The 21,165-nt window shown below is 46.3% G+C and overlaps 1 protein-coding gene across 6 annotated transcripts in view; it reads right to left on the reverse strand.

Annotated features, from left to right (window-relative positions):
- Window positions 1–506: 506 nt before the first annotated feature.
- Window positions 507–21,165, reverse strand: part of KANSL1 (KAT8 regulatory NSL complex subunit 1) — a 104,368-nt gene continuing 83,709 nt past the window's right edge. For 5 of the 6 annotated variants that reach the window (XM_062595455.1, XM_062595454.1, XM_062595456.1 and 2 more), the window contains 11 exons: window positions 20,480–20,595; window positions 18,901–19,096; window positions 15,827–15,992; window positions 10,843–11,028; window positions 10,292–10,453; window positions 9,837–9,988; window positions 5,921–6,039; window positions 4,574–4,631; window positions 3,850–3,962; window positions 1,321–1,567; window positions 507–829 (listed from right to left, as the gene is read on the reverse strand). In XM_062595455.1, coding sequence (XP_062451439.1) covers window positions 578–829; window positions 1,321–1,567; window positions 3,850–3,962; window positions 4,574–4,631; window positions 5,921–6,039; window positions 9,837–9,988; window positions 10,292–10,453; window positions 10,843–11,028; window positions 15,827–15,992; window positions 18,901–19,096; window positions 20,480–20,595 — 1,767 coding nt within the window. In that variant the 3' untranslated portion in view covers window positions 507–577. The remainder of the gene's footprint in view (window positions 830–1,320; window positions 1,568–3,849; window positions 3,963–4,573; window positions 4,632–5,920; window positions 6,040–9,836; window positions 9,989–10,291; window positions 10,454–10,842; window positions 11,029–15,826; window positions 15,993–18,900; window positions 19,097–20,479; window positions 20,596–21,165) is intronic. The other variant, XM_062595458.1, reaches the window with a different exon arrangement.

The following is a 21,165-nucleotide window of genomic DNA, read 5'->3' on the forward strand; positions in this document are numbered from 1 at the left end:
GAGGAGGTGACAGGCGGCACGGCACCGGGGGCAGAGCCACCCCTCGGGATACCTGGAACTACAACCTAGGGGACGAAAACGCCGGAGGGCGGCAGTGCAGGGTGGGCCCTCTGCACGTGAGGACAGACAGACAGCTAGTGAAGGTTGCAATCCCAAGACATCACTTTTCACCACTAATTTCACTCCACTAAAACCTTTCAGGGAGGGGGTAGAGGGTTAAGAGAAAAAGACACCCTTTTGCTTGAGAAAAACTATCCCCGAAGTCTGCTAGTCAGCTAAATCCTGTGCTCTAGTTTTATACACCTAAGAGGGGTGGGGAGGAGAAGAGGGAGGGGGCCTGGTGGGCTGCTCCCCCCCAAGGCTTCACTCTGCTGGGAGGAATCTGGGGACTCTCATTTTGTGTGACAAGGAAACATGGAAAAAACAAAAACAAAAAACAGTTTCTAAACTCCTTAAATTCACTAAAAACTGTGAAAATTCCCGGCAGGATGTTTGAATATCAAACGCAGATTTTGGAAGCTTTAATGCCAAGAGTTAGTTCTGTGTGTTGGTTTTGCTCCTGTCTTCCCGTACGTCTCTATCTGTGCGCTGGCCGCTGGACTGCTGCAGAGGAAGAGGAAGAGGAAGAGGGGGCTGCCAAGGGGTTCCGGCTCTTGAGGGTGGCCACGGCGGACAAAGCAGAAGTGCCGTCAGTCTCCCGGGAGGATTTACTGCCCGACGTGCGCCGGGTGCAGCGCGACGACCGGTCTTGGGGGTCAGATTGGTCCTCGCACTCTGTCCTGGGATCGTACGACAGTGGGAAGGTGCGTCGCTCCCAGGGCTGAACGGCCTAAAGGGAAGAGATACCGGGCTATGGAATATCCTCCGGAAAAGCTCTTCTGCTCCCCTTTCACGTGCCAGTCTGGCTGCGCACAGCAGCAGTTGGAGCAGGAGCTCCGCTGCGCCGTGCCAGCTACGCGCTTAGCCTAGCGTTGCTAACGGAGCACGAAAGCAGGAGCTCAGGCACGCGCAGTGAAGACGTGGCAGGCTCCAAACTGAACCAGCCCCTGGAAGAACACCCTGCTGCAACGCTGAGCGGCGCCGCGCTCGCCAGCCTGCCCAGCCGAGGGTCTGCACCGAATTTCCCACATGGAGATTTCCAAGCTGCTTCCCCACAGCAAGGGGAATAAAACATCGAAGTTTGAGCATCAGATTTAGCTTTACAGATCTGCAGCAGTTGCTGCAGTAGCTGCAGCTCAGTGACGTGTGACGCTTGGAGCTTCCTGCCAGCCACCAGGAACAAAACTAGAGCCAAGAGCCCAAGTCAGAGCGAGCACCCACCTGTTCATCAAGGCCGGCCTCGGGCGTGGAGCAGCGGGTGTCCTCGCTGGACAGAAGCCGCATGGAGTCACGGGACAGGGGGGTGAGGGGGGCAGAGAGCAGTTCGGGGCTGATGGGACTGCGCGGTGAGTAGGTGTGGGACAGCTCCGCGTGGGAGTGGCAGTTGCCCACGTCAGGGGATGCTGGCTGGGGAGTCGAGGGGTTCCCCAGTTGCGGGGTTGTCCGTCCATCCGTCGATCTGTAAGACCTGAGATAGGAACATGTTCAAGAGTCTGACTGCAAAGCCAACACCGTTACCGGAGTCGGCTCTGTGAAAACGCCACCCACTGCCACCCGACTTCAATCCCCTCCACCATCCCCTCGAGAGCACGTGCACAGCAGAGATGCTGGAGGAATTCAGCATGCAAGAAAAGGGAACTTATCAGCCCAGAATTTAAACTCATCCAGGCTCATCTGCGTCCCATCACCACTGTCCTGATGCACCGCAACACTGACGCTGCTCTCCTAAGGATACGTATCCCACACACATCTCCTACGCTCCAAGTGCTGCAGAAATACAGCAATGAGAAACTCCATGCAATCAGACACTTAAAAATCAGTTTCTCCAAGTGTCTGCATCATCCATGTGCCATGTGATGCCAGGAAGTTAGTAAGCAACACTGAAAATACACAAGTTCAATAGTTGGGTGTAGGAGGAGCACTGCAAAACCCTTAGATTTTAGAAGATTTAAACCAAACATTAAGAAAGTTTGAGTATCAACACAGATTCTCAGATGACAGGCCAACAGGTTGCAGACAGAAAAACCTGAACAGAATCTCCAAGTCTGTATGCATCTCTTCAAGATGAACTGCAACAGCAAGTGGCAATCAAGGACTGCCAAAGATCACATTCCCAGATCTGCCTGGGCCAAAACATTCACTAGAACATAGAAACCCAGCCCTGATTAAACCAGTAAAATAGCTACACCTACAATAGCCTATATGTAGATGTGTTGAGTCAAGATGCAATTTAAAAACTGCCACAGAAAAAAAGCCCACTCTGTTAGATACCTAAGTGGCAGGAAGACCGTAAGATGATCAGCAGATCTTCCGAAGCAGGTTATGAAGAGAATGACATTGCAGGGAAACTAAATCGACCCCAGTCTTTAGAACATGGCCAGCAGGGCAGGGGGATTTACATCCCCTTTTCCTTTCTAGAGAGGAGCTACACCAGGAATCCTGAGTCCAGCTCTGGATCCCCAGTTCAGAGGGATGCATGGACACTTGAAAGGGTACAAGGGAAGCTTCAGGATGGTCAGGGGAAGTGAAGGGAGCTGGGATGGTTCATTCAGGCAGAGAGGCTAAGACAGAACGTGACTGCTGCCTAGAAAGGCAGTTAGAGACAACAGTACCAAGCTCTTCTCAGTAGCAGCAGAAAAAACTTTTCCAGGAAGGAAAGCTGTCCTATGACAGCTCTACAGAGAGGTAGAGGAGATCTCCATCCTTCCAAATGTTCAAGCCATGGACAGCTTGGTCTTCTGTTGATGATGGTCTTGCTTCAAGTAATAGAGACCTCCAGACCTCATGAAACCCACTGATACCAACATTCACATGAACTCAAAAGGACTGGGAATTCTGACCATGAAACAACCAAGACAGCAGCAGATGACATGGAATTTGACAAATGCTAGTTTTGCATTTGTAAAAATTCTCACAGAAATCCTGCACTATCTCACGCACCTGACTGCGCCTAAACTGACCACAGCTAAACTGAAGAGATGGGTGCATGTTCGCATGCAGCTCAGCAAGAACTTCTGCCCATGTGTAGAGTGGTTCAAAAACAATAAAAGCATTAGAAATCAAATGGGAAACAGTGAACCTCTTCTTACGCAGCTTTATGAAATCTACAGAAATTCTGTGCAGTTCCAGACACCCACTCACAAAAAGATACTGTAGAAAGATAATCAAGTGTCAAGTGATCAGAGGAACGGAAGGACATTTTATATAAATGGAACTGAAAAAAAGCAATCAAGCATAGATATGATACGTGGTATAATGTTAAGAGGAACTGCTGTTCCGTGTTCTCGCATTAAGGATACCTAGCTCAGCTCCCGTGTGCCAACTTAGGAATCCTAAGAAAAAGAAAAGCCCTCATGCTTCTCAAACAGTGAAAGCGTTAGAGAACGGAGGCTCCAAATGCGCAGTCCAAGAGCTAGCTGCGCATAAGTAACTTGACTGGTGCGTAGCTTCATGCGCCCACTAACAAGACTATATATTCACTCCTATAATTGACTTACATGGCCTGTCAGGCTGCTCTTGTAGAGGGTGAACAAATTTTACAATACCAGCCTGAACTCCGCTAACCATTTTTATAGATCAGCCCATTCAGCGAGGCCTCCACCTCCTGTTCCCAAGAGCATCCCTCTGCTGGAAATAGCACTTTGGCCAAGAGAAACGCACTACAACCCTGCAGTGCCCAAGCACTCTTAGTTTGTGGGGAGCATCCCCTTGCCATGGCCCCCCCAGAGGAAACATGCCTACAAGACCTACCTGCTGCCCCGCCGCTGGGGTGGCATGCTCGTACTCCAAAGCCACCTAGCCCGCTCCATCTCTTCACACTTGCTATGCCGAGCAGCAAAGGCCGAATCGGACAAGTCCTCAATCTGCAAGGGGAATATTACAGGGCTTGATCAGATCTTTTTACATTAAATGCACATCTTCATGCAGGTTTTCCAGCACTAGCTACAACATGAATTTAAACAAACGTTTATGTTTGGAGGGAGGCAAGTGCTAGCAGTAGAGAACACTGTTAAACTGAATTTGAATTACTTAGGAAGAGACTAAAAGCCAAAGGAAAGTCACTTATCCCAGACCATTCACAGACTGTGTTTAAGGAAGTATTATTTAATTCAGTTTATCTAACACAGTAACTGTAGTAGTGTTATTGGCCATGCTGTCTTGATCAGACTCTCTCTCCATCTCCATAGAAGACTGCTATCTAGAAAGGTCCCTTGACAGAAGTTAGACCCCAAATTCAGCTGTATATAGTCAGTCAATTCAACTTCTGCCTTGCCACTCCTCTCCTGAAAAGGAACCGACACCTGACTGGTTTCTGCAAGGCCAATCACGTCATTTTATTACAGAAAAGGAAAGGAGACTTTATCTCTCTGCTGAGCTCCCTGTGTACAGGCCCTTTCAGCATCCTCCAGGGACACTGCTCAGCTGTTACCAACCCCATCCCAAGTTAACTTGGAAATAAAGTGGCTCCTCTTACCTCTTCACTGTCTTCATCAGGGTTCGCTTTCAGAGCACCAATATCTACTTCACGCCAGCTGAAACACATTAGATTCAGGTCAATCGCAGTCACAGCCAAGCACATCAGAACATGCAACATGCCCTGCACACAGTAACATGTTTTTTTGTCAAATAAAAAAAAAAAAAATCTAAGTTGGCTGCTCTAAGTGACATGCTTAGGCTAAGTCAAATAGTCACATTTGTCTACCAAAATACCCTCCCGTGGTTTTATACAACAGTTTCCTCACTTCCTGCTCCACTTTGAACAAATCTTTTCATAGAAGCAGAAAATGGTTTGCACACCCTCTGGAGTGCAGCCCTGTGGGACATACAGGAGACATGTTCCTCTTCGTCCTTCCACCCGGGCCCTCCCATGCTGAGATGGTCAGGAGGGGAAAGCAAGACTCTGAGTGTCCCCCCACTGCAGCCCTTCCTTTCCGCCTCCCTGCCCCGCTCCTGGCGCTGGTTCGGCACCGCAGCTGGTGAAGCCTGCCAACGGCAGAGGAAGTAGAGCAGATACTGCAGCATTTCCTCTTCTTCCTCTGGCCTAGCAACAGGCTCCTTTCCTCCCCCACTCTGAACTGGGCCTAGGAAGAGCAAGTAGGACCAGGAAAAGGGACGGCTGGGAGGAAAGAGAACTAGAAAAGCAGAAAAGGAGGACTAGGCAGACTGGACGAAGAAACTGCACCCATGCTGCAGCAATTTAGTGGACTCTCTCCAAGTGCTCAGGTGCAAAAAACAGCAACTGATCTCATCCGAGGTGTTAATCCAAGAACATCCAAACAAGGGCAGACAGCTCACCTTCCTGGACTTAGCTTAGGCTGAGAAAACTTCTGATTCTTATTGCTCCCTCTACCCAGGCCCACGAGTGCCTCTCCTGAACAGCATGACCCAAGGACAACCGCCCTCCTCCAGCACTGTGACATTCACTCAGCCTGGACATGCACGACACAGCCCGGGCACGTGCAGAACTGGGAAAGCCACCAAGACCTTTGGCTCAATGTACTCTGCAGCTTCATAACAGGACAGAGGACAATCAGCCTGGCTTTAGATTGCACAAGTAGAACTGAGTTGGGCAGCTAGTTTTCATGCACTATTGACACGCAGACAACACGTTACTTAACCCAGTAATAAGTCTTCTTAAATGACACAACTTGAAGTTTCCCAAATAAAGATCTCTTACTTTCAAGGAATAAGAAAGTCCCTTTCCTCAACAGCATTAGCCACTGGGAGCAAAGACCTAGGCCAGTTGAATTTCTGACCAGACAAATCCAAGTAAAAGCTTGGCAAGCGACAAGTCCACCGGAGTCAGGGATTACACACGTACCTGGGTGTGAGGATCTCTTTATACTGCAGTTTCTCTACACGAGTTGTTGCAGCAACAGACATCGGGATGACAATGTTATTGATATCAAATGAACTTTCACCTCTCCTCCTCCTTGGCTGCTGTAAAACAAAGCCAAGAACAAGGTGAGAAAAGGATGTAGGTTTTGTCACGTTAAGTCATTGACAGGAAAAAGACATGACCTCATGTGACTTAAAGAGAACCCCAAACCAACAGGAATTTGCATAGGAATGGAGTCCACCTGCTGCCTGGTGGAAGTCCTCTTCCCCCATGGGCACAGGTTTGCACAACAACCCAAATCCTCAGTTTGGAAGCCATAAACAAGGACACTGCTCTACAGTCACCAAAGTAACATAAGCATGGGCCGCTGAGGTCCAGCTCCCATCTCCATGCTGGCACAAGAGCTCCTTCCTGCCACCACACTGTGAGGTGGATCAGGAAACTGGTACAGCTGAAAAATTCATCCAGCAAAAGATAAAGCGAAGTCTGCCATACAATCCAGTTCCCTACCAGCAATGTAAGAAAAGTGGTGAGAACAGGGAAGAGCAAATAATCAGCCCCCATGCTTGTGGCAGAGCAGAGGTGTGGACCTATCACACAGGTGACATGTGACAAAGTAAGAATTTAAAGCAGTCATACAGTAGTGGTTCATCTCAGGTTTTGACAGCTGTACTAAGAACCTAACTGCCTCCACCTGTATCTTGCTTTCTACTGGAATACATCTTTCCAAGACTGAAATAAGCTATACACTATTATGTGTTTAAACCTGGCTGAGGGCTGGGTGCCTGGTTAGCACGTCTTTCTGAAAACCTCCCCCCACACCTCTGACAGCAGCACTACCTGTCCAGCAACCTGAACTTTCACAGATCAGCTTGCTAGGCAAACGGCTCATCTTCCTAACAGTCACCTGTAATTTACCATCTTATCCATCACCTCCAGTCACCAAAGCTGTAAAAACATGCAGGAACCCAACTACAAAGGACTCGCTAAACCAGGGGCCATCTGGAGCAGTACCAAGACTGAGCAGGTGGGCAGTTACCATGGCCACGGCACTGAGGAAATCCCAACGTGTCACTGTTAGTGGTGAGGTCGGACCCACCAACTGAGGAGCAAGTGCATGCCTGTGCTGGACTGGGATGCTCAGACTCAAGAGCTGGACCCTCAAGCCTGGAGACTAGACCACTACACCCACAAAGCGTGTGTCCATCAGTAAAAAAAACAGTGGTGGGAAGCTCTCCCAAGCCTCAGCCTCTGGAGTAAGGACATTTCCCTCCATGTCACAGTCTCCTTGCCCTGTTTTTCAGCTTGTTCCCTCCCTGGTGTGAAACCCCACAGTGTTCAGGTGTGATCTCTGTGTGTGGCTGCAACCCAGCACAACAAGGGTGCTGTGTTTCCATCGCTCCTGAAGGCCAAAGCACAAACCTGGGGTACATCCAAACAGACAGGCCAAGCTAGCTTTTGTGGGGAGGACCTCCACTCATCATCAGGACACCCAGACAGGGTGAGAAGGTCCCTTTTCACTCACTTCTGTCCCCTTCCAAATCTGTCCTCTGATCCAAAAACAAGAAGAAATCCTTCCCGTTGTCAAATCTTAAGTTATTGGATGCTGTTAAGTCCCAAAGCAGTAGTGTTCCTGCATTACACTGAGCTCAACCTGCTTCAGGTGATGGGTCTTTGCTCAGTTTCCTTAATCACATTTGGATCGAATTCAGTAACGCCCTATCCAGCAGAACTGGTAGCAACAGCACACAATAAGGACCATCATTTCTGAAGCAAAATCTACTGGCGAGCCACAGAAGAGAAAAATGAAGACTAAAGTTAAGATGGCACGAACAATTCTTGCAAGGAAAGTTACAGTGCAGTAAGCTACAGAAGTCTCCTCTCATGCACACTCACTTCCCAGAATTCAAAACAGCTTATCCCACCTCCTCTAAAAGACAAGTTCGGTGATACTAGTTTTGTGGTAAGGGTGTGTGCATCAGCAGGTACTGTAAAACCACTAAAATCAGATTCAAACCTTAGCCTGCCTTACACTTAATGCATATGCCTGTACTGCTCGGCTTTTGAAATAGCATAAGATGCTTTTTAGGACTGGGACAGGTCACTGAACCTTTGTGATCAGCAGATTTACTTGTCATATTTTCACAATCATCATTCCCATGAGGTCAAATGGGGAAGTCCATACCTCAAATCTGCAGCTTCAGGCTGTCTGCAGACTCCGGAAGCCTGTCTACTCTCAGTTCAAAATGAACAGGCACAACCATGAAAGCCAAAAAAACCCAGTTTTTCCAACAAAAATGTAGTTGTTATCATCACATTCATTTAACAGTCAAGACACAAAACGATGTCACAGTTTGCCAGTGAGAAGAACTGAGAAGAGTCTCCCAAAGCAAGCGAAGGAAATTAGAAGCCATCTCGCAGGATGCAGTCCACGAATGATACGCCCAGCCCAATCAGGCAGTGATGGGAATGGAGCAGCATTACCTGGCAGGATTCCCCCTTTCCCCTCGTGTGGACATCTCTGAGTACAGGAGGACATTGTTTCAACTGCGGTGCTGCTCAGTACTGCTCACCGGTGGATCAATACTGCTCAGCAACCTTGCCTTTTAGAACAGGCTTGCCAAAGAGCAGCAGCAAAAAAAAAAAGGGGGGGGGGGGGCAAAAATAAGGGAAAAAACATGTGTGAAAGTACAAAGAAACGTCATCTCGACATGCTTGCCACATTCTAGCCAACTAACTACGCCGCTTGTCGGAGGCTTCGGAAGCCCGGCGCGGTCACAGCCGACTTCACTGTTGCATCATCAGGTGCGACCTCCCGAGGGACAACAGCGGACACTGCTGCTACGGACCTCGGCGAGAACCTGGTAGCCCCCAAGCAGCCAGCTCAACGCAAGGGCAAGGACACACGTGCGCGCTCAGGAGCCAGCATACGAACCGGAAGAGGTGCCCTCAGCTCTGCCACGGACAGATGTCCCTAACCACCAAGTTTTTGCTATCAGGGCATGGGAAGACCTGGTTCCCTATCCCTGCTCTCAAGTCCCATGGGTCACATCCAACTTAGGTTGTGGTACAAACTACTAACTAGCACAGCCAGAGGCCAGATGCCTTTACTAAGGATGCTCAAGAGTTTGGTAGAATCAATCATTCAATCAGGACCTTCTGATAATGTGGTCTCAGGCCCTGGTGAGACAGATTTATGGCAAAGGAGCCAGTCATTCAATCTATCCCAGAACACAGCACAAGGGAGTTATTCTCCTGCCCACCAACAGCTTTTAGATATAGCCCCATAAGATGTCCCAAATCTTGTCAACCTTTAATACTCTGCGAGGCTGAGGATGTTTCAGAAGTTGCTGCTAGTTAAAAAACTGCTGAAGTTTGAGGACAGGTGACAACTAGGGAGCCATCCAGCACAGCTCTGTGACTCAGTCCCCAACCCCATATACAGACTAGTGCCTACACACCCAGAAAATACCACTGAGGTCATCAGGTGACAGATACCTGAGTGGAAGAATGATCATGTCATCAGCAGCACACTGCTGGTGCTCAGCTGTTCTACTCCTTTTCCTGGCATCCCCAGACAACTTCAGAAAGAAAACCCAAATGTGGAGCAAGGCCAGGGGACTACTCAGAGGAGAGAGCATTTACCAGCAGCTACTGAACTGACAGAGAGTAATTGCAGCTGACTGGCTTGCTGCACAACCAATCCAGAAACTCCAGCAGATCCAACACTAGAGTAGAAAAAGGCCATCAGCTGAAACAATAGGTCCAGCATGGGCAAGAGAAACACTGAGCACTCCCAAGTCTTGTTGCCTGAATTGCTTAAAAGCTGAGAGCTCCCAGCAGCCCCCATGGTGGTGCCGAGCTCACAAGTCTCTCCAGAAGGGCTCTAGATACTTACAGCTGTGTTGGAGGCGCCCTGTGAACTCGTACTGGCAGGAGTAGAGCTTTCCGAGGAGGTGGACAGTTGCCGTGCTATAGGGCTATGAGGTGTGGGGGTCGCAGCTGCTGACAAGTAGCTTGGGCCACCGACATCTGTGTGATGCTTCAACACTACCCGAGGAAGGGAGGAGAAAATGAAGAGTGACATTAGCAAAAAAAAAAAAAAAAAAGATTTGCACCAGAAATGGCCAGTGCTGAGGACCACTCTGCGTGAAAGAGAAGCATCTTCTACCTGCAGCTGCCAGCTTGTCAGGCCCTGCGGGAAGAAGCAGTTAGAGCACACAAGGCATTGCTGCAGTGGTGACAAGGCCCAGAAGCAGTGCGTTCCCCCTTCTCCAAGGCTGAAGGGGGAGAGAGGCTGGATATGCAGCAAAGCCCAAGCTCCCCCCGAGAGACCTGGCCATGGGAGCCTACCTTCACTCCTCTCAGATGAGCAGTCTCGCAATCGCTTTTTGTCATAGGCAGGAGGCTGGACAAGTGAGCGCTCTGGCGCTCTCTCGGCCTTGGACACGGCCGTAAAATCGTCTAAGGGCGGCCTGTGTGCCTTGTCTGGTTGGATTTTTTGATGTGAGCGCTCTGAGGAGGGGAACAGAGAAAGAGCTATGAAACGTCTGTTTTCACCTCTCTTTCTGTTGGCACAGGAGACTTGGGCAGAATTTACCAGCTCCATATATCCAGACAGGTCGGGCTCAACACCATCACAGCACTGGACAGATTCAGTCAGACCAGAACGAGCTGTAATACTGCCCATGCCAGGAGAATAGTGTGAGCACAGTCTCAGACTGAGCAGGAAGAGGTCCCTACGAACTGAGACAGGCCTGAACTTCACAACCTGCACACATTTTACCTTCAGCCCTGGCCTTGTGATACCATGGTCTCATCCTCTCTCCTCCAGACCGCACTGCTTTAGGGTACAAAACTAGTCAATGTTTCTACACACAACAGAGGTAGGGAAGAAGACTTACTGGCTGCAGTGAAGAACGAGTTCACCAGCTTGTGGCGGTCCTTGCGAGCAGGGTCAGACAGGCTGCTGGTAGGCATGGGGGCTCTGTGCTTGAGTGAGAGCTTTTTGGGAGGTTTAATCTTCTCATAGGGTTTGTTCTGCCACTGAGATTTCAACATGCTCTGGAAGTGGAGGCTTGTTGATACATCTGCAGAAGGATACAAAATGTGACATTCAAATTAACTAAATTATGTACAGAAAACTGTGGTACTATAATCATCTCCCAGTGAGAAGAACCCTCAGCAAACATAGGAGGCATTCACTCTGAACCCAGCCTTGCCTTCCTCATGTTCAGGAAGAACCTGCAATTTTAGGACCCAGCATTTCCAATCTAAAGCTCTTTGAGAGGCACACAGTCTTACATTACCGTATTCTTGACCCAGGTAGATCCTGGCAGAAGAATAAAACCTGTGTCAGAAAAAACATGCATCTCTACCATTGAACAGGTATCTGATGTACTGCCACACTCAATTCTGCTATCTCAGATCTGACTTCCAAGAATTTGAGATTACTTCAGCACATCAAATCTACGGACGCAAAGACTGGAAGAGAGAAATCCTGCTTAAATCTTCAGTTTAAGGTCAAGTCAAGAGTCAGCCAAGTACTATATGAAGTTATCTGCCTGATGTGGCATCTCTATCACCTAACAAAAGTTTTGCTAAGTGAGCACACTTCAGAGGCTCAAAGAGTAAAACTGCCCTGTCACTCATGGAGAACTTCCTGAGCAGAGGGCTAGATCACACAGCCATCTGCCAGCACTGCAAACTCGCACATAGTTATCAAGGTAACTGATGCATTTTGAGCCTGCTGAAGTTTCTGTGCATGCCACAGGTCATATTAACCTGAATTCATGTTTGTAATACAGGCTTTGAGATCCAAAGACCTAAATGAGCTCTCTGCATTAGAGGAGAGGTCAGGAAAAAAATAATCCAGTTAGGGAAGCTGTAGTTTGGAGGCCAGGAGCACTGGAGTTCAGCAGGACCTTACCTAAGCTGACAAGTCAGACAAGAAGCCTTCAAGATGCAGGATAAGGAAATCAGTTGCTTAGCGCCAAAATGCAGCTCTGCCTACAAGCATTACTGTATCTAGGCACAAACATGTCTCAACCCCATTTCTAAAAGTGGACACCAAAAGTTAAGGAACTTCTTCCATGTGCCCCCAGGACACACCCACGGCTCCATCTTTGGGCACCTACCTCTCTTCACACACCTCTAGAGTGCCTGTACCTATTTAATCCTGCCTTCTCATGCTCCTCGCAATGAGCACATGTATGCTATACTGCTGTGAAATTCAGCAGACACAACTTTTGCCCACATTCCTCAAGCTTCAGTTCTCCCAAATCCCATGCTCATATGCCCTCCTGACCTCAAATGAAAGCTGGAATGCTAATGAGATTACTCAGTACTTTTTCTTGTGCAGACAGGCCAAGCTATAGGGTAGGCTATAACAACCAGGAACCAGACCAGAAAACTACTGTAGCCTCAGGAGTCCCACAAATTAGCTTTCTTTTCATGCTCATAGCCTCAAACTTCAGGTTTGATCATCAAATACTGTTGCAGAAGTCTCCTTCAGGATCCACCTGTGTGACATCCCTCTTGGGGCCAAATTCCTAGCTCATGAAAATATTAAAACCTTAAGGGTTAACAAGAGAGCTACCGCGACACAAATTCGTTTTCTCCAACCGTAAAGAAAATGTTTACCCATAAGATCCTCGTAAATCAGTATACACTGTTTGACTTCCCATCCCTCTGCTCTCCACAGTAGACCACCACCAGCAGGCATACAGCCTACTGCAAAGCTTAGGTTGCCACCACAACTAGGAGTTAAAAGAACTAAGATGAGCAACAATAGCACAAACAGGAAGATTTCTCCCCAACCCCGATCTCTCAAGCTCACGTGACGTTTTCACAGGGCTTTGATGCAACTCTGATCAGAAATGAACCTTTCCAGGTCCTGCACAATGGCTCCCTCAAAGTCCTGTGCTTGCAGAGGGAACATCAAGGCAACTGCAAATTGTCGTGGGATTTAGAAACTGTATCTAGATAATCTCAGAGCGCAACCTGAAAAGTTCTGAGCCCTGTCAGGAGTCTCCACAACTGATATTTGAACACATTCAAATTTTCCCATCAATTCCAGGGACTGGAAAACCTCAGTAGATCCATGACAGGCAAACAGGACAGAGCAGCTGGCAGAGTACAGGCTGGAATCTGCTGTTATTAACAGTGGGAACTTCAGTCCCACAAAAAAGCCAAGACAGCTGCATTTAAAGTATCTTGACAGTTAAAGCTCTGGTTTAGCCTGATGCATTTGCAAGGGACATCATAGTAGCTCTTCAGCCTTCACTACTGGTTTGTAGAGACATGTCCCAAAGAAGAGAGAGGGTCAAAATCAGTCCTTTCAAGATGCAGCTAACAACGCCGCACCACTAGGACACTGAAGTGATCTAACTTTGTGAGTATGGCCTCATTTCTTTGCCTTCTCCAGAAAATACATCCTATCCGCAGCAGCCCACACAGCTGTTGAAGAAGGGGGCAGGGTGAAAAGAAGGGGGAAACACAAGACAATTCATTTTCTGAGAACATTATCTGCTGTTTTTTCACTGCTCTCCTGTCACACTGGTTGCACCAGAGTCTGTACAAGCAAGCGACACCATCACTCCTCCTCCTCCTCCTTTTCCTCTTCTTACTCCCCCACCTCCTCCAGTTCAGCAATGCAGGTCTCCCGGGGACCGGCAGATGGCAACCACACTGAGCCTGTGAGCCCCAGCTCACATCCTTCCCACCAAGGTTATTACATCATCTGCAAATCCTCAGCTAGAAATCAGATGAAAAACTGAAAGGAAGGGGACAAAGTGCTTACAAAGCACAAATGCAATGGGTTAAAAGCCATGATGCATGTGCCTGCTTGCCAGAAGAAATGATCTTTTTCTTCCTGTGGTGCCTGGCAATTTTGCCCTTGGCAAACTGCACTGAGATCCCTGCCTCCTGGCACTGAAGGAGCCCGAGAGAGACAGACTCAGAGTGAAAGTTAGCACATGCTCACAGCTCTAATGCTCGACTTCATCTGACATGTTTCTCCAGAAAGCATTAACTGAGCCTCTGCCCACCAACTCAATTAATTGCGACTGGTTTGATCACTTCGAAGGTGAGCCCCTAAAATGATCATGCAGGAGCACCAATTGCAAATGGGATGAACACACGCAGGCAGGGAGACACCTTGATGCAGCCCGACCACTTCAGGGCACTCCCCTTCCTAAGCGCACTGCCTTGCTGCGGGTTTCGGTAGGAGAGCACCCCACAAAAGCAACCCTAAGCAGGGTTGCACCCATCTAGTGCTGGGGATGATCAAAACCAATCAGTCCTGTCTGGGGGGAAGGAAGGAGGGAGGAATAGTTACTGCTGCATAAATGTTTTAATACATTTCAATGAACATGTTTCCCATTGTGTAATTAAAAAAAAAAAAAAAAAGTAAGAAAGAAGTGTTTTTTATCTCATGCAGCCAGAGCAGATCCTTGAAGACATTAATTGGCCATAGCTGACCCTAAGATGGCATCTGAAGTACTGGATGAGGTAATTTGCCTGCTGGCCATGATGTAACGCGTTTTTTCTCCACTGCTTTCTACAATATTAGATTTAACACTGTAGACAGAAGATGATAAACACTGTGAAATCAGGAAATAACACACTGAGCTTTTGAAGAAGAAATTTAAGTTCCTTTAGCATCCATTAGCACAGCTTAGGAAGAAGGAGGAGTAGACTTCGTTTTTAAAATAGCAGTAGATTTACTAGTCTGCTTTAATATAATGCTGGTGAAAGATGTCAGATTGTTTGGCCCATTTTACAAAGTGAGAAACTAAAGTCCAGACCCTCTGTGCACTTCCTGCTGTCACAGAAAGTCCATGAAAAGCTGGCATTTAAACCCAAACATACCTACTAGCCCAGTGCCTTAGCCTGGACCAACCACTTTACATCCCCAGGAGAGGCAGTATCACACGCTTTGCTCACTGCATTATCAGCCAGCGTTTAACACCTCAAGTGCCCAGACACTCCTACCAAGGAAAGCACTTGCTGGGATCTATTTGCTTCCCAGCTCTTCTGATAAAATTACCAGTTCCTATCATCTGCGATCCTGTATTTTGTGATCAGAGGAAAAAGATGATAGATGGACATCAAATTTGCCTCATGCAAGCCAACGGTTTCTGGTCAAAGAACAGGCTTGTTTTTAAGTTGGCAGTTTAGGAAGCAAAAGACACTGGAAACTACTGCCACCATGCCCTTGGGAAAACTTGCTCTGTATTAAGTCTGTTAATGCTCCACAGTACAGAGTGGGCTAGTTATTACTCTTAATGACTAACCTTGAAACTGTAACACAGGGAAATGAATGTCCTAATGGGAACATCCCTTCTCACCGTACCCTCTGAACTACGTACGGTCATTTACAATTCTTTGCATGGTCAAATAAGTTTTCTGCAACTTAAACCAGTCCACAAATGATTTTACACAAATAAACTAACTCTGTGGAACCAATTATTTCCCAACTGGTTTACAACAACACAGACATCCGCCTAAGACTCAAATCCCAGTACAGACTTCCAGGCACCACGCTCTGCTTCTGCTCTGCACTCCACTCCAAGAACTGCACTCCAGGGTCGGGTTCCCATAATAAACGCATTCATAGCGGCGCAAACTTCGGGTATAATGCTTTCCCTCAGCCATCCACTCCTGTAAATGCTTTGCTCCTAGAACCATTAGCAGATGGACAAACCTGGTCATAATGATTGTATTGAGCAGATCTGCACCTCCCCTGGAAGCTGATGAAACACGGCAGCACAGGTTTGGAGGAGCAGGCTCCAAAGCATGCCTAGGTCCTGCAGATCCGTAACAACCCATCTCAGGACCCAGTTCTGCAATACCCCCTCACAGCTCTGTCAGAGGTGCTGTGCTTACCATCAGGGAATGATAGAACAGGATGAATGCATGAGTCCAGCTGGGAGAGGCGCTCCAGCAAAGGGGCATCATACTGGATTTCCAGAGTCGGCAAGCTTCGAGTGCCGCACAGAGCACAGGAAGGGTTCACATCACAGCTACATCGCGCCAGGCTGTTACGATGGATCTAAGAAGGGGAGAGAGAAATTTCAATATATCAGAGGTCAGTGCGTCTCAGGGCTCTCCCCACACATTCTCTCTGGCAGTTCATGAGAAAAATCCTAAAGACTGATTTTTCTTTTTAATACCACGTAGAAAACCTATTGATTTAGTCTGGCCTCAAAACAGGATGCTTTCTTCTTAGATGAACAACTGAAAACTACTCCGCACCAGCACAAGCATGTTTTAACACCTACTAAATTTGACTAAAAATGTTAAAATTTATCTAGACTGAAAATTTCACTTCTAAAAACCAAGAGGCAGCACAATTCAGTTGTCAGAGAGGAGAGCCTTTCTATAGTCCAGACAAGTCAGAGACCTATTAGTATGCCAAGACTTGACACTTACAGGGACATTTTTGCACGCTGAAAAAAGGTATTTTTCAATCTTGTTTCTTAAACCAAGATGGACTTTCAATTCACAGATTTATAGGCTTTCATAGACTTTCTACAAAACCACTGTAGCGCAGGTGCACAACCTGATGTAAAAACTGTACAAAGACAGTTAACCAACTGACAGTTAACTGACTGTCAAAATGGAAGGATATATCAAATTGTATCCTCTAGAAGTTTAAGTCTAATATTATTCAAATAACTCCCAATAATAACTTTAAGATATTGTGTGTTCCCTCATTCAAGTCTGCAGATAACATTAGAACTGGGAATGGTTGTGAGCACCCTGAGGGAAAGGGTTAGGATTCCAATTATCATTACAAATCAGAAAAATGATCTAAAATAACCCAAATATAATTCAGTAAGGGCAAATGCAAGAAGCTGTACTTTGGCAGACACACTTCAGTGACCGGTGAAGGAGGGGAAGAGAAAACAGAGCAGCTCTGCAGAGAGAATCTGGTGGTTGTTATGGATCAGAAAATGAGCATGAATCAGCAGCGTCATACTATTACTGAGAATTAACACCCCAGAGGGCTTTATAGACAGGATGGCTGTGCAAGACACATGAGCTAATTCTTCCATTCTACTTGGTATTAGTAACATGTAAGCTGGAGGGCTGCACTCAGTTTTGACTGTGCATTTCAAGAAATATATAGACCAAATGGAAGAGAATCCAGAGGAAAGCAACAGAGAGGACAAGATCCAGAAAACAAGACCCCCGTGGAAAAACTGTGGAAAATAGAAAGACCTGCATTTGTTTACTGTAGAGATAACCAGATTAAAGACTTACCATATCGACTTTCAAAATATAGGGAGAGCTGCTGGAGTGAGAAATGGGGGTGATCAGCTATACTAGGACTTGGACCCACTGGTAATGACTTTAAATAGCTGGAAAGGCAGCTCATATTGGAAAGTTTGGCTTGCTTGGTTTTGCTGTCTGAAAAACAAGACTAGCTAAGCACTGAAATAACTTTCCTAAGGAGGTTTTGAAAAATCGTCTGGTGCAGTGTGGGGACAGAGCAATGTGCTCTGGGGCACAGGGATGCTGTAGATGACTGTAGGTCACTTGCAGTCCTGTTCCACAAGATCAGACATCTCGTCCCAACTTAAAAGATTCGGAGTGATAATGTTTTCAGGTTGTCAATACTATACACAGCTACGGATGATCTCCCGTATGTAAGCCGTGAATCCTCCCAAGTGTGCTATCTGGCAAACCTTTCCTTCTTTGGAACCACTCTTCTGAATCCTCCCTGATTTTTTAATGGATTTGATGAATACAGACAAGAGAGAATTTGCAGATCACTCCTCAAACAGAGCACAAGCTGGCACTACCTACGGGATATTTCATAATCTTCCAAATCACTGAAGATCCTGCAAGTACTCACTGCAGAGCTAAACTAGGAATACCTCAGATTAACTCCTATCCATTTGCAGTTTTAAGCTAACCCAGCTGAGCAGGAATTTATCTTGCTGATCAAAATATTGCTTTTTGTGCTTCTCTCTAAAGATCTAGCACTGGCAGACTGAAACCCCCTGAAACCCTATGGCAATGAAGTTTGGCTTGAAACACTTTTGGCTTAAAGGTAACTAAGTGGATTTGTTCCATTCATGGTTCTGTAATCATGAGAGCTGCATGCACAAAAGAAGGACCTTATTCCCTCAATTTCTAACCATCTATCCTTCAGCTGACAGCTTGTGGCAGTTATAAGGAAAATTTAAAAGCATGAAATATGACCATTCCCTATACAGGATGCCCAGGGAATAAACCTATTTCCACTGTATGCTCAGCAACTGAAAAGAAAACTGCATAAGGGCAAGGAAAGACTGTGTGGGGAAGAGTATAAAATGAAAGATATAAGTAAACCCCAGAGACACTGTCAAGGTATTTAGTGATTTCCAGTGTAAGTGATGGAAGCGAACACGATCACCTCAGGCCTCTTGCAAGACATCCCATGTATGCCTAGCAAGACAACTGCAGTCTGTCTTTGAGCAAGTAGTAGCAAGTTCCTAGGTCTGTGTTAATTCTTGTGCTCAAAGTTAATTTCCTAATACTTGACTTTCAAAAGCGTCACTCAACTGCTCAGATTTTACCAACTGAACTACCTAGAAAGAAGTGTACACCTTAGCGTGGTTGGTTCTAAGAAAGAAATACGCCGTCTCCGAATTCAGCATCTCCCCTCCACAGTGATAATTAAAGTCTTCTCAACAGATTAAAAGCTTCTCTTTCTCTAAAAGCTTCTCCAACAGCCAATGAAGCTTCATCGCCCTTCTCTTCCTTCCCACCTTTTTTTAAAAAAAACAAAACAAAAACTCAGTAGTTCTCTTGATAGCCATTCCCAAAGATAGAACATTCCTAAAGCAGGGGGATCACTATTTGCAAAGAACAAAAGCACTCCAGACTAACGTGTCAGTGGTTTGAGTGTGGAGATTTTGATATATAAGCAAAGAACCATCAAAGGAGAAAAAACAGAAAACAGTACTAACCTTTTTGGAAAGGGGCATAATGCTGCTAGGTCGAACAAGTCGTCGCTTCTTACAGCTCAGGACTGGGCGAGTGCGAGCTGCTACACATGTTCCATCAGAAGATGAGGAAACCATGTTCAGCCGTTGCTTTTTATGCAAGAGCTCCTCAGCTTCCGGGCCATCTCCCTGAGCATGTTCTGCCAGGCCAGGCTGAAGACTGCCCAAGAACAGAAGAGATTAAGAAAGATGCTTTTATTCATTCAACCATCCTATGTTACCTAGCAATACCAGCCAGGTTCACAATTCAGAAAAACTCTACACAGTGAGATTAAAAGCATTATAGTTTCACAAATAAACCGTTTTTATTGAACTCTAATTTTGCTTTTAATTTGGTCACTTTCCACATTCTCTCCCACCTCTCAAAAACCTGCTTGGCCCCACTCTTGCCATGAATAGCTTTGATCCTAGAATTCTGCCTCCCCGAAATAACACATCGGGATATCTTAAGACAATAGGTTCTCAAGAGTCTAAGCACTGGCAAGCATAAGGCAGAAAACTTAAAATTTTCCTCAATAAATATGTAACCTAGATGCTAACTTGATTCTGATTAATACTCAGGACTTGTAATGTTCATGCTAACTCTTATGTGTTACGTAGAATGAAGCTTCCTGTCCACAAGCACTAACCCTACATCACTGTGGTATCAGTGCACTATGCCACCTACTAAAGCCCAGCACAGCTCCCCATCCACAGAGCCTTTTCATGTATATTTTACAAGTGTTTCATATCTAAAAATGCAAAATATTAAAGCCCTGTGGTCTAAGGCTCTGTAGTTCAAAGGCTACAAGCATATAAAGGGCTCTGTTACAGCCTGCAGTGTTTCAGCTGTAGCAATGACTTATTTCACCAGTGCTTTCCGTGCTGGTTTACTCTGCTCTGATGCAGCATCCCTGCCTACGGTACTGAGCAAACGCAATAGTCCTGGCAACAGTTCACTAGCCACTACCAGAACTTCAAAGCACCCTACGTTCAAGGTTTGTGAGTGGTTCAACCCTGAAACCTGGTAGTGTAGGTGAATTTTCCACTTGTTTTTATTTACCCACATACAAAAACTTTCCTAACTAAAACCACCTAGAGGAACAAATAAATTAAAGCAACTTATTCCCACTGAAATCAATGGGATTTAGGTTCCTCAGCATCTCCAGAGAAGCAGATCAGTGGTTACAGATACTTTACAAAATAGTTGCAAGTAGCCTGCTGGTACCTCTGAATCATACAACTTGCATGTGTATTAAAAATACCCATAAAGAAATGGTTTTGAAGGTGGTCATTACATGGCAGCCTGAACAGCTTGTTCATGTAAACACAATTTAGTTTAATACCATTTTCAGAAAAGCAATACACCATAAAACCTCACGGAAGCAGTCTTCTCCATCATTGTTTCCAAGCGTGATCTGCTACACTCCACTTTTTCAAAAAGAAACCATTTATATGGTTACCAACCCAGTTATTACCAACCAGCAAGTTACAAGTTGATTCACAATGGGACTTTGACAAAGTCATCATGTTAAGCTCTTTCCATGATATGCAAGGACCTTACGTGCTAATAACTCCATTGACGGGTCTTGGTGCTCCACAGGGCTTGGCAGGATGGGATTCAGGAGTATTTGCAGTAGAAACACCCAGGTTCTCTAGTGGCTGGGATCCAGAAACACTCTAAGGAAGGATGAGAAAGATCACAACAAATAAGCTTCCTAAACAGACACAACTTCCTTATTCCCAGTTTCTAGTTGAGGATTCTGCACCAGAGTTACCGTTTCCAAGGGTTCCTAAGTCAATAGAGGAACAAAAGATTGGAGTTTTAAGGACTTCTTCTGAGAGAGCAGCTCTGGTAAGTGGATGTATATGTACAATGCTCTCACAAAGAATTTCAATTCCCCTCAAGTTACCACCTAGGAGCATGAAACACACAACCGCCAACAACAAAGCAAATCAAGCAATGAGATATTTTAGCATTTGTCTCAATAGTGCAAAGGAAGTTCAAAACCACCTGTAAACCTTGCAAAAAAGCAGGCTGCTTTGGAAGTTTGATACTCTGTGCTGTAGACAAGAGCTTTGCAGCCATGTGCCTTAAGAACTTTGGGGGAAACAGGAGGAAAAGGAGCAGAGACCCGCAAACACTTCCCACCAGCCTGCAAATAACCTATGGGGAGGGGGGAGACTGTTACACTCCAGCTTCCAAAAAAATACTGGCGTTGCAAAACCTGTCAGTGACATTCCTGCTTT

Source organism: Rhea pennata, chromosome 26 (genome assembly GCF_028389875.1).
Source record: "Rhea pennata isolate bPtePen1 chromosome 26, bPtePen1.pri, whole genome shotgun sequence".
NCBI lineage: Eukaryota > Metazoa > Chordata > Aves > Rheiformes > Rheidae > Rhea > Rhea pennata.